Consider the following 15,512-nt stretch of genomic DNA (forward strand, 5'->3'; position numbering starts at 1 on the left):
TGGGCGCGTCTGCTACTGAGGACTCCTGACCCTGTGGCTGGAGGCTGAGCCTGAGTGCTCCTCATCGGCTCATCTGGGGACCGTCCTCAGCACTATCACCCTCATTGGGTCACCCTGGTCGGGAATGGCCCTTCTAACTCAAATGCCAATTTCTGCTTCCCCTGCTCCCCAGATAGAGGTCTTCCAGCACCGTCTAACCAAATTCTGGAGAGGCAGACAGCAGAAGCCGTGCTCTCTGCTCCCTGGGGCCTTAGGGGAAAGAACCCGACCCTGGCGAGAGGGAGAGAAGGGCGCTTAATTTATTTCTCTTTCTTTTGAGGTACCTCCCTCTCTGAGCCAATTTTCATTTCCTCCCAGTGGCATTGGCCACCCCTGCCTCCCACTCTAGACCCATTCCTAAGACCCAGGAGGTAGGCTGGGGGCAGAAGGAACGGGTGGGATCCAGTTTTGTGTGGTTGTTTTTATTATCTGGATAACAGCAAGTGACTGAGAATAAAGAGAAAGAGAGAGCTGGGGCTTTCTGTGGCCTGTTGCTCCAGGGTGGCGAACCCGGGTCTGCCAGTCCGAGATTAGATCCCAGGGTTCCCCATAAGATAGAGATCCAGGCTGTTGCAGGCGTTTCTTGTCAACCTTGGAGGCCTGGGCCCAGGCTGTTGTCCTCACAGGCACCTGGTTAGTGGCAAAGGGGCAAGGTGGCTGTGGTCTGGGGGGGCTGGAGGGAGGGCCCTGCCAGTCACCCAACAAAACACGGCCTGGGGACCAGGGCGTGGGGGAGGGTCTCAGGAGTGAAATGCTGCCTTGAGGCCGGCTCTTCAGTCCAGGAGGAGCAGGGGACTCACAGGCACCCAGCCTTTCCTCGAGTAGCAGCACTTGATCGCTGAGGGACTCGATCCTGTCACCCCGGCCCCACAGCTCAGCCACCTGTTCCGGCCGCAGCTCTTCGGGTGGCATGGGCAGCACTGCCCGGACCCAGGCCCCGGCCTGCGTGGCCCACTGCGAAGGAAGGCACCTTAGGATGTGGGCACGGTCCCAGGGACCCTGGCAAGCCCAGTACCTCTGCCGGCCACTCACCTGCTCCAGCCGCTCCAGGCGCTCACGAAGCTCTGCGACCTCCCACCTCAGCTTATGCCCCTCCTGTCCCGCTTCCCGAACTAGGACAAAGGAGACGTGAGCGTGGCCTCACGCTGCAGGGACCCAGGCCCACCCTGCGGCCGTCCTATACCCACCCTCCACGCTGAGGACGCCGGCACGTACGGAGGACTCCGGGGGGCCCCCGGCACACGTGCGGCCATCAGGACCCAGCACCAGGGGTTGGGGACAGCTGCACTCGAAGCTGCCCAGGGTGTTCACACAGTCGTGAGAACAGAGAGTCAGGCTGGTTCTGCATTCATCAACATCTAGTTACCAGAAAGAGGCGGGAGCTCGAGGGGGCAGCGTGCCAGCGTGGGTGGGGGAGGTCCCAGCACCCACCCCCGTTATTTATCGGCGGTGCCCATCCTGCTCACCCACGTGGCAGTGCTTCCCCCCCCAGCCGGGGGTGCACTCGCACTGGTCTGGCCCGGCGCAGACACCCCCGTTAAGGCAAGGCTTGGAGCAGATGGCTGGGGTGGATCGGAGAAGAGAGAGAGTTAAGCCGGGGACAGGGTGCCAGCTCCCCAGCGTGCTCCCCACAAGGCCTCAGGCCCGGCCTCACCCTCACAGGTGAGCGCTCCTGGGTGGGGCTTCTTCCAGCCCTGGCAGCACAGCACACTCGGCTGCTGGACCTCCCGCCTCACCTCCCGCCAGGCCACACGATAGGTGGTCCTAGAACACAGAAGCAGCAGGCTCAGGGCTCCACCGTCCTGGGCTTGGTCCTCGGGAGCCCGGGCCCGAGGGCTCCCTCTCACCTGTAAGTGCTGCATATGCGCCTTCCGGCACACAGGGTCAGGTAGGGCTTGTACACCGGCTGACTGTAGGACTCGTTGTAACGGAGCGGAAGCAGCAGGGTCTGTTTGGAGCACACTCCCGAACTGCAGCCACGCCAGGGAGGAGGCGCTGAGTGTGGCAGGCCCTCCGCAGCCTCCCACTCCCCTCACGCACCAGACGGCCCTCAGCATCTTGCCCTCACTCTACACTTTCAATTTTGTCTTGCCTCTTGTCAAACCCAGGCCCAGCAGAGACCTCCCCCTGGCCTTCCCCTATCTGCTCACCTTTCTTTGAAAGATCTTCCTTTGGCCCCCTCGCCTGACATCAGTAGCAGGAGGAAGGAAAATCCACTCAGGAAAACCCACAGCTCAGCCCTGGGCCCCATGGTTCTTCAAGACGCCGTGGGCTGCAGACAGGCAATTACTGGACGCCTCTCTCCAGCAGAAGCCCCCCCCCACCAAAGCAATCTCTTGAGGTGAGGTCAGGACATTCACTTTATTCTAAATGAGCTACTCACAGGGTCTACAGCGGCCTATACCGTTAGCCAGGTACGTCCTGACATTACCACATCACGACCCATTCATCCTCAGCCAGGCTCAGCCCTACCCCAACTTCTCCATTCCAGTGCTGGAGGCTGGCCTTCCCACACAACCCTGCTATGCTCCCCCAGACCATCACCTTCGGAACTGCAGACCCGCACAAACACACTTCTGCCACTGCCACACTGCCACCCGACCACGAATCCCCGAGACACACGCCTCTCAGAAACCCCTCAGCTCATCCCCACCCAGAGGACAAGTACTCCCAAGTCTTCCCACACCGGCTTCCTCTCTCCCAACACACTGCTCTTCCCACCTGTTTCCCCTGTCCAGGGAGACTGCAGGCACAGCAACCCCAACAGCGGCAGCTTAGACTGGTGGGTGGGCCTCTCTGCCTGGGAAGAGGCTAAGGGGTTGGGCCACACAGCAGCCTCCCATTCCTGCCCCCTCCCACAAGCTCCTCAGACTCAGGCCTCTAAGCTCAGTCATCAGGTTCTGCCTTCCTCGCCATCGCTCAAGCGCTACTTAGCAGGACCCATACATCCTTTGGAGGCCCCAAATATGAACCCCAAATCAGAAGTTCCTGGCTCTAATAGCAACCAGCACCCCACCCCCCTCAACCTAACACACTGTGGGACAATGTGAGAACAGAGAGAGAGGGCGAGAGACAAAGCAAGGGCAGGTCATGGCCGAGCAGGCAAGATCAGCCTCAGCCGTCACAGAAGGGCAGGGGCGGCCCCAAGGCACCAAGGGGAAAACTGCCTCGGTCTCTTGATGGCATTTGTTGGAGGCTGGGGGCACCACCCCCAAGCCAGAACAGACAGGGGACTATTGTCTCACCCAAATTCCTCTTCCCCAGGCAAAGGGAGACTCACTGTACAGCCCCTCCCCCAGCCCTGGCCTACAAAGGTCAAGGGGCATGACACATGTCTACCCTGACCCTCTGCCCCCTCGTCTAGTCTGGGGGTGGCCGGCCAATTCCACCCATGAGGCTGAGGCCCAAACTACCAGAGCCTGGGGCTCAACCCCCTAACCCCAGGACAGGACAGGAAGAGAATTGTCTTTAGCAGGAAAGAACCCACAGAGTCAGGAACCCACACAGAATGGGCATTCAGAGGGCGGAAACACCAAGGGGGTCCCCACCCCAGACTAAGTATCCGGGCGCCCAGGCCCCAGGCTTTCTATCCCCACCCTCTTGGGGGAGCCCAGGTCCCCTTTACCTGGGAATAAGCCAAGCCACACGGAGGAAACGGAACTTTATTTCTATAAATACAAGGGACACCCGATGAAGGGTAGTTAAAAGAGGGCCTGGGGCCTCAAAGAACCTAGGCTCCCAGGGGAGACCCCAATACTGATCATAGGGACTGGGGGAACCCCCAAACCTGAGATGGGCCTTGCAGGCCACAGATATTCCCCAACACCGACACTTCACAGTGGACTGTCCCCATAGGGGAGCCTCGGAACCCCTCTTACGGTGTCCCTCTTGCTGAGGAGGCTGGCGACGAAGGGAAAGCTGAGAACAAGGGAACATGGGCATAACAAGCTAAAAATGTCCTGAGTGGCCTGGAAGGAGCCCCGTGTGGTGGGCAGGGCCTGGGCTCTTCCGGTGCAGCCAGACCCGGAGGAGCAACAGCAGCAGCAACGGGGCCACAGTGCCTGCTTCCCAACCTCAGCCATGGCAGAAAGGGAGGGCGCGGGGGCATCCCCAAGTGAGGATGTGAGGTAGGGGACCAGGGCCTGTCATTCACAGAGGAGCAGGGGGAGGGCTCAGGGAGCCCTGGTGGGGGTGGGGCAGTGTGGGAGCGATGAGGTGGTCACAGGCTTGCCGGAGCCTGGCATCTGCTTCCCAAGGCCACAACCACTCTGGGCTGGGGAATTCCTGGAGACACCCACGAGGACAGCTTCAGGAGAGCCACGGCTCGATGCAAGTGTCATAGAGCGTGCGATTGGAGTGCCAGGCAGTGTGAGAGATCCCAGCCATCTGACACCTCACTATGGCCCCCCGGGCCAAGAGAGTCTTCAACCCGAAAGAATCCCGAAGATAAACCTTCAAGTGGGTGGGGGGCCGTGGAGACATGGAAGAAGAGGAGACAGAGTGAGGCACTGCTGGTGGCCAGACCTTCCCCTCCCCCTCCCCCTCGAGGCAGACCGGTCAGCTCAGGAGGCAGAGGCAGGCAGAGCTCCAGAATGAGGTGGAGCAATGGCAGGGAGAAGGAAGTCTCCCCAAGGGCTTACCGGCTGCTTCTCCATCTCTAAGACAGTTTCGTTGGCATCGTAGAAACCAAAGAAGCTACAAAGAGATTTGCAGAGGGGATTTAGGGGAGCCAGGAGCACTGCCATGCGTTAGTGTTCCCCAGAGACTCAGCCCGCTAGGAGATGGGGAGCACAGAGCACACCCACTCTCTCACAGGACCTGGGCACAGGGACACTTGAGAGATGAAGGGGGACGTACGAGTTGGAGGCCAGCTCCAGCTGCACAGTGAGTTCCAGGCCAGACAGGCCTACATGAGACCCTGTCTCAAACAACTAAAAACTGAGAACAAGTCCTGATTTGAAGACTTTAAGGGTGGGATTGGTTAAGAGCACTGGCTGCTTTTCCAGAGGACTCAGGTTGAATTCCGAGCACCACCACACTGTCTCAGCCATCTGTAACTACAGTTCCAGGCGATCCATGCCATCTCGTGGCCTCTGCCGGTATCAGACACAACCAATAGCACACAGATGTACATGCAGGCAAACCACCCCTCCGAACACATAAATCTTAATAATAAAGTAAGTGCTGGGCAACGGTGGCACACTCCTTTAATCTCAGCACTCAGGAAGAGTGAGTTTCCACAACAGCCAGGACTACACAGAGAAACGCTGTCTCAGAAAACAAAACAAATAAAATAATTTTTTTTTAAAAAAAAAAGAATTTAAGTTTGGGGGCTGGAGAGACGGCTCAGCAGACAAGAGCACTGGCTGCTCCCACAAAAGCACCTGAGCTCACACAGGTACAAAGCCACATGTACACACACCTACACAGGAGTCAAAATAGTAAATATCCTTAAAGGAAACTCAAGAACCAAGTGTAGTATGTGTGTATAATCTAAACACGTGGGAGGCAGAGGCAGGCGATCTTGGGAGGCCAGCCTGCTCTAAAGTTTCAGGACAGTGAAGGCTACGTAGAGACTCTATCTAGAAAAACCAAAGAGTTAAAACAAAGCAAAGCCATGCATGCCTAGCATGGACTTTAGCATGGACTCTAGGCCAGCACTTTTGCAAGTAGGTCGGCTGGCTGGTTTGCAGGGCCTCACCCAGAACACCATGTGTGAGTCCACAGGGGACTTTGTTGTTTGCTTACTTTTTTGAGGCAACTTCTCACTAGGTGACCTTAGCTGGCCTGGAACTCATCCACCTGACTCCTGGGTGCTAGGATTAAAGGCACAACCATGCCCAGTTAAAATATCGTTAGGTGTGGTGGTGTGCGCCATTAATTCCAGCACTCAGGAGGCCGAGGCTGGAGAATCTCAGTGAGTTCCAGGCCAAACCAGGGCTACAAAGTGGAAGCCCGTCTCAAAAGGAGAGAGAGAAAAAATTACAAGCAAGTAGACCTTGTCGATAACTTGACAAAAGCTCATAGTGTTAAAAAAAAAATCTAGGAGTTGCTGAGTGTGGTGGCGCATGCCTTTAGTCCCAGCATTTGGGAGGCAGAGGCAGGTGGACCTCTGAGAGTTCAAGGATAGCCTGATCTACATAACAAGGTCTGGGACAGCCAGGGCTATGTAAGAGAAACCTTGTTCCAAAAAAACACCAAACCAAACCAACAACAAAAAAGCACCTAGGAGTCTGAGAGTGAGAGGAAAGCAGGCCGGAAAGGAGCCCTGGCTGAGGAAGCATGTTCCAGGCAGGAGGAGCAACATGATGACACAGCTAGGTATGGGGGCTGGGTTTTAGAAAAGACAGGCTGGAACCCAGCTCTGAGCCTATGAAACCAATGTTTTATCATGCCGTGTAAAAGTGCGCCCTTTGTGGAGGGAAAGGAAAACCAGAAGACAGCCTGTTCTTAATTACTAATGCTGCATGTACAGGCAAGCCTGAGAGTCCCTGCCTGGTGTGTCTGGCATGGCCAGGCATTACCCCCGAACTGGGTGGCTGTGAGGGTGAAGTTAGCTCATCTAGGAGAACAGAGGGGGGCTAGAGAGATGCTATGCTCTTTCACAAGACCCAAACTCAATTCCCAAACCCACGCTGGCGAGTGGGTGGGGGTGGTGCCTGGAAGCTCAGCTCCAAGGGCTCTCACACCATCGTATAACCCAGCAGGCAAAGGTGCCCGCTGCCGGCCGACAGGCCGAGTTCAGTCCCACAGATCACGCAGCAGAAGGAACAACGGAGCCCCGCACGTTGCTCTGATCCCTCGCACCCGTGCGGTCCTACATGAGCATGCTCGCAAAGTCAATCGGAGGAACTAAACTGAAAAATAAGATGGTGCCCTGGAACATGCCACAAGCCATTACCAAGAGCTGTTACAAACACGGGAGCATCAAACACGGAATGGCACTGTGCACGTAAAAGCCACCCTTACTCTTGCACTGTTTTTTTTTAAATAATTTATTTAACTTTATGTGCATTAGTAAGGTGTCAGATCCCTTGGAACTGGGCTTACAGACAGTTGTGAGCTGCCATGTGGGCACTGGGACTTGAACCCAGGTCCTTTGGAAGCGCAGACAGTGCCCTTAACCACTGAGCCATCTCCCCAGCCCTCCTGTACTGTTTTTATTTTGGAAGGTCGCCACTCTTTCCTCGACCCTCCAACGCTGTCCTACCTCACTTAGAATATTTTATTTCTTTTTGAGATAGGGTCTCACTTTGCAGCCCTGGCTGTCCTGGAACTCACTCTGTAGACCAGGCTGATTTTGAACTCAGAGATCCACCTGCCCCTGCCTCCCTCCTGCTGGGATTAAACAGAGGTGCCAGCAGCCCCAGCGTGATGTTTCCTCCTGTGTGTATGGATGAACAGCTTGGCCATGCCTATGCGCACCACATTCAGCGCCTCGAGGACCGCAGGCGGTGGGACAGCCCTAGGACTAGAGCTATGGACGGTCGTGAGCCACCATGTGGATGCTGGGAACCAGACCTGGGTCCTCTGCAAGAGCAGAACGACAGATCCACCTCTCCAGTCCCCCCTTCTCTCTCTCCACTCTCTCTCTCCAAGGATTGGGGGGGGAGAAGTGTTCAATGAAGCTTCGGGGAATGTTCAAGAGGGAAGGTGATGGTTACGCAAGTGTTACTGTAGCCAATGCCACAGAACTATTCACTTGAAAACCTTAACTTTTAAAGTTGGGTATATAAGGTGAGCTGGTAGTGACTGCCCAGCATGCATGAGGTCCTGGGTTCCATGCCCAGGACTGCATACACTTGACTGTGTATGCAGTCAAAGGTCTGTGTCCTTGGCGCTATAACAAATTTGGGGCAGCCTGGACACATGGCACTCTATCCTAAAGAATGTGACTTCTACCTACCCATCCTTCTTCCCTCCTGCCGCTGAGAACCAAACCCAGGGGCCAGGTGCAGTGGCACAGGCCTTTAAGGCCAGCACGCAAGAGGTGGAGGCAGGAGGATCTCTGTGAGTTCAAAGCCAGTCTTTTCTACAGAGCCTGGACTAAAAGAAAACCTGTCTCCAGAAACAAGGAAACAAACAAATTCAAACCCAGGACTTCAGGATGCTGGCCAAATACTCTGGCCTGCACCCTCTCAGCTCATTGTGACCTATTAGCTTGTTGTCCCTGAGCAGACTCTACTTAGTAGCCAAGGCTAATCACAAAATAAACAGCCTTTCTCTGCCTCCAGGGTACTGGGTTTACAGCTGGGCACACCAGGTTCAGCTACAGTTTTATCACAATAAAAAATAGCTCAAGGGCCTGACACTGGCAACAAGGATTGAATGGAACCATGCCTGTACCTCATTCACCTCCTCCTGCTCTCCCCACACTGCCTCCCCAATCCTCACGGAGGCTCGGCTTGGCTCCCACAGCACAGGCCTGCCCTTACTTCCTCAGGCTTGCTCAGATGGAACGCTCCTCAGAGGATGCTGCCTTCAGTGGAGGCTACAGCAGGCCCCTGCCTCCTCTTTCACTGCAGCTGCCATAAGTATTCTAATTGAGTGGCTTCTCCCTAACCAGAGCAGAAAGTACGTAACAGCAGGGACTTCCTTTGCCGATGCTTCCCCAGGGCCCAGGACTGCACCTGGACACACATGCAGTGTTCAATAAATATGTGTTGGGTGAATTATAGGTGACATTCCCAGAGCAGCTCCCGATAACACAGGTGTGCAGCGCCCCCCAGCCATCAGCTTTCCTGAGACATGAGACAGAGGCAGGCGCTCTGATGGGTCGGCAGAGAAATGGCAGCAAACGAGATAAAATGGCTCGGACCTCAAGCTCCCGCTGGAGTGGCCTTAGTGTCCTGACATTGGCCTTTTTGAGATTATTACTTGTTTTCTCAGACAGGGTTTCTCGGTGTAGGCCTGGCTGTCCGGAACTTACTCTGTAGGCCAGGCTGACCTTGAACTCAGAGATCCCCCTGCCTCTGCCTCCAGAAGGGATGCTGGAATTAAAACCCACCACGCCTGGTAGTTGATATTGTGTTTTAGATACCTAAGCTACAGCCCCAAGGGAAATCGGATAAAGCTCACACAGGACCTTGATAAACCTTCTCAGCAACCTCCTAAGAATCTGTGATTACTTCAAAATTATTTCTGTATGCATGTTTGTATGTGGTATCTGAAACTGGGTTTCATGTAGCTCAGGCTGGATTAATATAGTCCAAGGATGACCTTGAACTTCGGATCCCCTCTCTGTGGCCCTGGTGAGTGAACTGTGTCTGTGTGTGTTGGGGGGGGCACGCTATGCAAGCCCTCTACCAACAGAGCCACATCTCCAGCTGCCAAAATTAAAAGACCGCTTGCTTGCTTGCTTGCTTGCTTGCTTGCTTGCTTGGCAGCGGCGGGTTTTGGATCACGAGAAACAGAGACCCACCTGCCTCCTCCTCCTGAGTGCTGGGATTAAATACGTCAGTTTTTTTCTGGTGTTTTGGTGAAGCAATCTCATTTTCTAGCCCACACTCATCCTGAACTCCGGGGCTCAAACGATCTTGCCCCAGGCTCAAACATTTCTACAAGGGGCAAGTTCGGAGAACACTTGCCCAGTGTGTGCAAGTCCCTGGGTCTGATCCCAGCCTTGCCAAAAAGAAGTAAGAGGGAGACATGGATGTGCTAATAATGCCTGTCACTTGGGAGGCAAAGGCAGAGGCTCACCCGCCAATCCTGGGCTGCACACTGGGCCTCCTTCTCTAAAAGAACATCAGCTGTGGGGGCACTACAGCAGGCTTGGGAGGCGAGACTGGTGGGGGCCTTTGTAATCCCTCTTACCTAGACTGCCAGGGAGTGATCACTCCATCATCTGGACCCCCAATCAGCACCACATGGCCCACTCGAAGGAAGTTCTTCCGCCACGCTGTAGAGACGGGAAGACACGGGGTCAGCCACAGGGTCAGCCACAGGGATCAGGCCAGGTTTAGCTGGAAGCAGGCGAGGGGACACAGGTGGGGGTGGGGATCTTACCAGTGGCATTGGGGTGGTCTCTCTCCCTGTTGATGAGGGCCAGAAAGCTGCTGGCGTTGAGGTACAAGTCATCATGGTGAGGATCTGAGTGCAAACAGCAGTTAGGAAGACAGCCAGGGGCTGGGGGTGTAGCTCAGCTGGGAGTCACTGTCTAGCATGCCCTGCTTTTGACCCCAGGCCCCGAGTGAACTGGGCACGGGTGGCACACACCTGTAATCCTAGCATCAGGATGTTAAGACACAAGGATCAGAAGTTCAAAGTCATCCTTGGCTACATACAGAGTTCCAGGGGGCTGGAGGGCTGGCCGGTTGTGAAGAGCACCAGCTGCTCTTCCAGGACCCTGGTTCAATTCTCAGCACCCACACTGGCTCACAACTGTAACTCCAGTCCCACGGATCCAATGCCCTTTTCTGGCCTCCACAGGAAACTGGAATGTATGTGGGGCACATATATGCAGATAGACACTCATTAAAAATTAAAAGAAAGAAAGAAAGGGGAAAACACACTGGGAGAGCAGACTAGAGGCAGCAGGGTCAGTCAGGAGACAACAGTAATAGTAAAGACTGGGGCTGGAGAGACGGCTCAGTGGTTAAGAGCTCTGACCGTTCTTCCAGAGTTCAATTCCCAGCAACCACATGGTGGCTCACAACCTTCTGTCTAAGCTGGGATCTGGTGACTTCTTCTGACCTGCACATGCAGACAGAGCACTCATGTATGTAGGTAAAAACAAGTAAATCTTAAAAAGGGCAATCACTGCTCTTCTGAAGGTCCTGAGTTCAGGTCCCAGCGCCCACGGCCCAACTGTCTGCCGCCCTCTTCTGGTGTGCAGGTGGACATGCAGACACGCCCGGGTACATAAAATGCATACACAAATCTAAAAGCAAAGCTAGCTATCCAACCACACAACAGGAGAACAACTGCCACAAGCTGGGACACAGTTTTGGAGTTTGTTTTGCTCTGTTTGATTTTTGAGACATGGTCTGTTTAGTCCTGCCTGCCGTGGAACTCCTCTACAACACAGGCTGGCTTCAAACCAAAGTGCTGGGGTGAAATTCGTGCCCATCCGTGACCCCAGGAGGCACTTTATCTGCTTCCCTCTATGAGTCAGCGATTAAAAGTCCGTTACTCTCATTGCTTTAATCATTACAGCGCCTTCACGAGGTGTATGCTGCATTACTCTGGAGAAGGAGACTGAGTCTCAGAGAGCTAAGAAAGGTGCCCAAGGTCACTCAGCAGCGTCAGGCTTCAACCCCTAATCCGGCCCTGGCATCCACGGTCACACTGCACTGTAGCAGAGGTTGGACCCTAAAGGACCAAATCCAGCCTGTTACCTGCTTCTGTAAATAATGCTTTATCGGGACATGTGTCCCTCACTCACACGGCCTATGACCCACTATGGCGGAGACAACGGACTCCTGAAAGTTGTCCTCTGACCTGCACATACGTGCTTATGCAAGCAAGCAATAATGATAATCCACTAGTTATTCTTACAGAAATTTCTGCATGAGACTACACTCTCTGAGGCAACCGGGTGGATGGAAGCTGTTACTTTGGTTATGGCAGAGGTGGGAGCAGCAGGCCCCGCCCCCACAGCGCCCTGTCCACGGGAGGCCCCAGGGCAGTGCCCCCCAACTCACCGTGCCAGTAGTTGCAGATGGAAAATTCCTGGCCCCAAGGACTGTAGCAGACCCGATAAAGGTTAGACCGCATCGAAGTAGGGAACAGCCATTTCAAATAGTCTGTGTCTGAGAAGAAAAGGTGTGCCAAGGCGGCCTCAGCCCCTCAGCCCCTGAGCCCCGGGCAGCCTGCCTTCCACGGAACCCACAGCGCCCACTCACCTCCATACTGCCCCATCTGTGGGGAGGAGAGAGAGATGAAAGAATCCACGTTGTGGTCATCCATGACAGACAACAAAGCTCGGCACACCAGGCCCCCTGCGGGCAGAGGCAGGCAGAGCTTTGTGAGTCTCCAGGCCAGGCAGGTCTACAAAGAGAGTGCGGGACAGCCAAGGCTACACAGAGAAACTCTGTCTTGGAAAACAGAGAGAGAGAAAGAGGGAGAGGACAGGCACTGGAGTGACCCTTGTTCCTGTCTCTCAGAATAGTGAATCCAAGACTGGAATCCAAGGCCTCAGACACACTCTGTGCCAACAGGTCACATATGTGATAGAAGCATGCTAAGAGCCTCTAGGCCTCTGACCAAAGGAATATGCATTTAGCTGTTCTCTAAATCCCCAAATCCAAGAGAACCATGGGCAATGGTACGGAAGGACGCCTCCCTCCCATCCAGGCCCCGCAGGAGGAAGACAAGAGCGGATAGGATCAAACACCAGCGCTCATTCGCTGGGGCTCTGAGCAGAGCAACGCTCAAGTGTCTTTGCAGCAGACAGGGTTTGGGGGTTAGGAGGGTGTTGCCTACCCTGGGAGTAGCAGAGGAGGTGCACCCCTTCGGGGGCCTTTTCCATGATGGGGACCACAGCCTCTCGGAAGCCTTGCACCTGCTCCCACAGCGGCCGCAAGCTCTCTCTGCCATCGAAGAGATCAAGCACCGTCACCACAGTCCCGGGGTGCGTCTGTGGGAAGGGGGCAATGCAGCCACTGGGGTTGGGCGGCGGAGGCACGTGCGTTTGCTGCGCTTGCTTGCTGGAAGGAGCCCCTGCCCCCAGCTCTCCCCTTAACGCCTGGCCTGGAGGGGCTGTCTCAGCTGCCCCGCCCCGCGCTTCCTCCCCCAGCCAGTGTAGCTGTTCCAACACCCCGCGGCCGGTGTCCCCTGACAGACCTCATTGATATAGTCCAGCAGGTGGCGGAAGCTGTAGGAACTGTCAAACAGCCCGTGCACCACGATCACGGGCTTGTAGGACCCGCGGTGGGGTGCGGGGGCTGCGGGCATGAGCAGCCACAGGAACGGCAGGAGGAGCAAAGTCCACGCGGAAGGAAGCCTGTGCCTCCGCAGCCCCGGCATGCTCCCACCTGAGAAGGAACGAGGAGCTGTGAAGGAAAGCAAACGGGCTCACGGCGAGCCGCCCTCCGGCCTCGGCTCCTACCCGAGCCTTACGGCCCGCTTTTACTTACTCGGGTTCGCTCGGCACAAACACACCCCCTAAGACACCAATGCTCACCCTAAGTCCCGCCCCAACTTGACGCTCACGGGACTTGGTCCCCTAGGCCCAGGATCTTCCTTAAGCATCACCTCGGCCATGCAACTCTGGGCTCTGCAAAGGCCCCACAGCAGCAGCCCAGGCCCCACGGAGAGTGGAAACTCCCACCTGGCCTGGGTCTGGAGGCTTCGCTCCTCCAGCTGTTTACTTCTACCCAGTCTGAAGTCCACGGGGTGGGAGGGGAAACGGGACCAGGAGAGCGCGCAGTGGAACGACGGAGGGGAGTGGGGAGGGCTGCTCGGGGTCGCGCAAAGCCGTCACGTCCGGGGCTTTCCCTGGCAACAGGGCGAGCGTCCCCTGCAACGCGGCCCGCGGACCGGGGAGGCAATGGAACGTTCCATTGCACCCAAGGAGCTGGGGAGGAAAGAGGCGGAGCGGTCCATTGAGGCGGGTGGGGAGCTGCAACCGTAGAGAAAGTAGTCCTGGGTATCTAAAGAAGGCTTTCGCGGGCTCAGCAGCGTCCGGCCCGTCAGGGGTCCAACTTCCCCTCCTTGCTGCGCCCCACTTCCCAGCCCGGGCTGTCTGGCTCCTCGGCAGAGCCCGAATTTCTGGTCCCAAGAGAAGGTGCGAGCGGGGAGGTCAGGACAGCCGGACGCCAGGTCTAGCCGATCGCCAGGTCTAGCCGGACCAGGCTTGCCGCAGGTCAGCGTGCTGGGCCGAAGGCGGCCGGGGCGCCCCCCTGCCCGCTCCCGCCTGCCCTCCCGCTCCGGATCAGCGCCTTACAACTCTTCACTTTGAAGTGCGTGTTGCGCCCTTGTCTCCGGAGACGCGAGAGTCCTCCAGGCCTCTCGAGTGAAGTGCAGCCTGACCCACTTTCTCTGGCCCTACTTTTATCTCCGCGTTCATGACCCACCTTACATGGGTGTGGGCCCCGGGCGGGGCAAGGACTCACCACAGCAATTCCACCAGTCTTTCAACCCTAAGCGACCCCGACAATCTGCGGCGACACAGATCCTGCCTCGGGAGCCAGACGGCAGCCAGACTTCAGCGCTGGCACCTGCTCGGCCTACCCGTGACTCCTGCGCACGCCTGAGTGTCCGGGGATGGCCTGTATCTCGAAAGGCTCTGACTTAGCAGTTAAATAAGTTTCCAGGATTTCTGAGCATGCTTCAGCCGGTCTTCGCGCAGTCTAAACTCATGTCTCAATAAAACCAGAAGCGTGTGGTGAAGGTGGTGTGGGAGGGATGCTTTCGGGATTCTGCCTGATCCATCCACGCTTGAAAAACCGGAAGCACCGGTGTGGTGTGGGACTGCGGTGTGAAATGTTCTCAGACCTGGGAAGGCTCAAGCCGTGGGAACTGCTCTCCAGGATGCCACTGGAGGGCCTTGTCCTAAGGCTACTGCCTCAGGGGAGGGTCGGGAAATGCTAAAGGGGAAAGACCTTCTGTAGATCATCCTCACCCCACCTCCCCACCCACGCCCTCCACGGAGCAAAAAGCAAAATAAAAAGACCTGAAGTCACCGCTGTGCCTCGGGTTGACATCCGAGGGGATCTGTCTCTTGGGGCAGGCGGCGGGGAGGACAGGGGCCACTGTAAGAAATGGACATGAACGCTGACAGGCCCAAGAATTCAGCCCCGCCAAAGCATGCCTTTCCAAACCTGCCTATCAAAAATAAGCAAGTCCATCTTGCTCCCCTCTGCTAAAGCATTTCAGCCTCTTAACCCTGGAGAAAGAAGGTGCCTGTGCTTTCTCTCCAGTTCCTCAGCCATCTTCAGAGGACAGCTCTGAGCTTCCCCCCTTAACTGTCAGGAGAGCAGGCCCCCACTATACCTGAGGGCCTCCTGAGACCCTCGGATCCTAGCTGGTACAGTTCTCTCTCACACCTGCTTCTGTCCTAGAGCTAGCTTGCAGGAAGTTCTGAGGGAAACTGAGGAAAGAGCCCCTTAGGTGAGCAGGGTCGGGGGACCGAGGTCCGGAGATAAGTGTGGTAAATCCACTGAGCTGGCTTCCTCCCACAATATAACCACTACAGCAAGTCTTTGCGGGAGAGGCTCTGGAGAGTTCTCTCTCCCTCCTTCCCTCTCTTAGTCCCACCCGCCTTGCCTGGTCTTGCCTCCAGTTTCCATGACAACTCCAAGGGAGCCTAAACTGGGGGCTTGGATGCTGGGGTGAGAGGAGGAGAGAGGTGGTCCAGAGCAGAGAGAGACGGAGTGGGGGAGACTTCCGAAGCGCTCCCCCCCCCCCCCCCCGGCCCCTTTAGCCCCCCCCCCCCCCCCCCCCCCCCTCCCCCCCCCCCCCCACTGTCTTCATCTCTCCATCTCTGCGCTGCTGCCGCCACCATCGCCGCCGCCGCCGGCTGCGCCATCCCG

The 15,512-nt window shown here is 56.4% G+C and overlaps 2 protein-coding genes across 11 annotated transcripts; both read right to left on the reverse strand.

The window, feature by feature from the left end:
• Window positions 1-21: 21 nt before the first annotated feature.
• On the reverse strand, window positions 22-3,730 carry Egfl8 (EGF like domain multiple 8). Of its 3 annotated transcripts, none has more exons than XM_055591936.1 (8): window positions 3,665-3,730; window positions 2,190-2,311; window positions 1,887-2,009; window positions 1,694-1,803; window positions 1,506-1,601; window positions 1,227-1,397; window positions 1,072-1,151; window positions 22-993 (listed from the first exon to the last, which is right to left on the reverse strand). In XM_055591936.1, the coding sequence occupies exons 2-8, from the start codon at window positions 2,288-2,290 to the stop codon at window positions 397-399; spliced, it is 1,278 nt and encodes a 425-aa protein (XP_055447911.1). In that variant the 5' UTR covers window positions 2,291-2,311; window positions 3,665-3,730; the 3' UTR covers window positions 22-396. The 3 variants fall into 3 exon arrangements, with proteins under 3 accessions (XP_055447911.1, XP_055447910.1, XP_055447912.1); XM_055591935.1 differs by lacking the exon at window positions 3,665-3,730 and adding an exon at window positions 2,761-3,607; XM_055591937.1 differs by lacking the exon at window positions 3,665-3,730 and having other exon boundaries at window positions 446-669; window positions 840-993; window positions 2,190-3,607.
• Ppt2 (palmitoyl-protein thioesterase 2) lies at window positions 3,688-14,262 on the reverse strand. Of its 8 annotated transcripts, none has more exons than XM_055591945.1 (9): window positions 14,094-14,262; window positions 12,823-13,013; window positions 12,463-12,616; window positions 11,883-11,978; window positions 11,682-11,789; window positions 10,045-10,128; window positions 9,853-9,937; window positions 4,680-4,734; window positions 3,688-4,491 (listed from the first exon to the last, which is right to left on the reverse strand). In XM_055591945.1, the coding sequence occupies exons 2-9, from the start codon at window positions 13,003-13,005 to the stop codon at window positions 4,348-4,350; spliced, it is 909 nt and encodes a 302-aa protein (XP_055447920.1). In that variant the 5' UTR covers window positions 13,006-13,013; window positions 14,094-14,262; the 3' UTR covers window positions 3,688-4,347. The 8 variants fall into 8 exon arrangements, with proteins under 8 accessions (XP_055447920.1, XP_055447919.1, XP_055447915.1 ...); XM_055591944.1 differs by having other exon boundaries at window positions 13,925-14,112; XM_055591940.1 differs by lacking the exon at window positions 14,094-14,262 and adding an exon at window positions 13,310-13,378.
• Window positions 14,263-15,512: the final 1,250 nt, after the last annotated feature.

The sequence above is a fragment of the Psammomys obesus genome, unplaced genomic scaffold (assembly GCF_907164565.1).
Source record: "Psammomys obesus unplaced genomic scaffold, mPsaObe1.curated_primary_1811, whole genome shotgun sequence".
Lineage (NCBI taxonomy): Eukaryota > Metazoa > Chordata > Mammalia > Rodentia > Muridae > Psammomys > Psammomys obesus.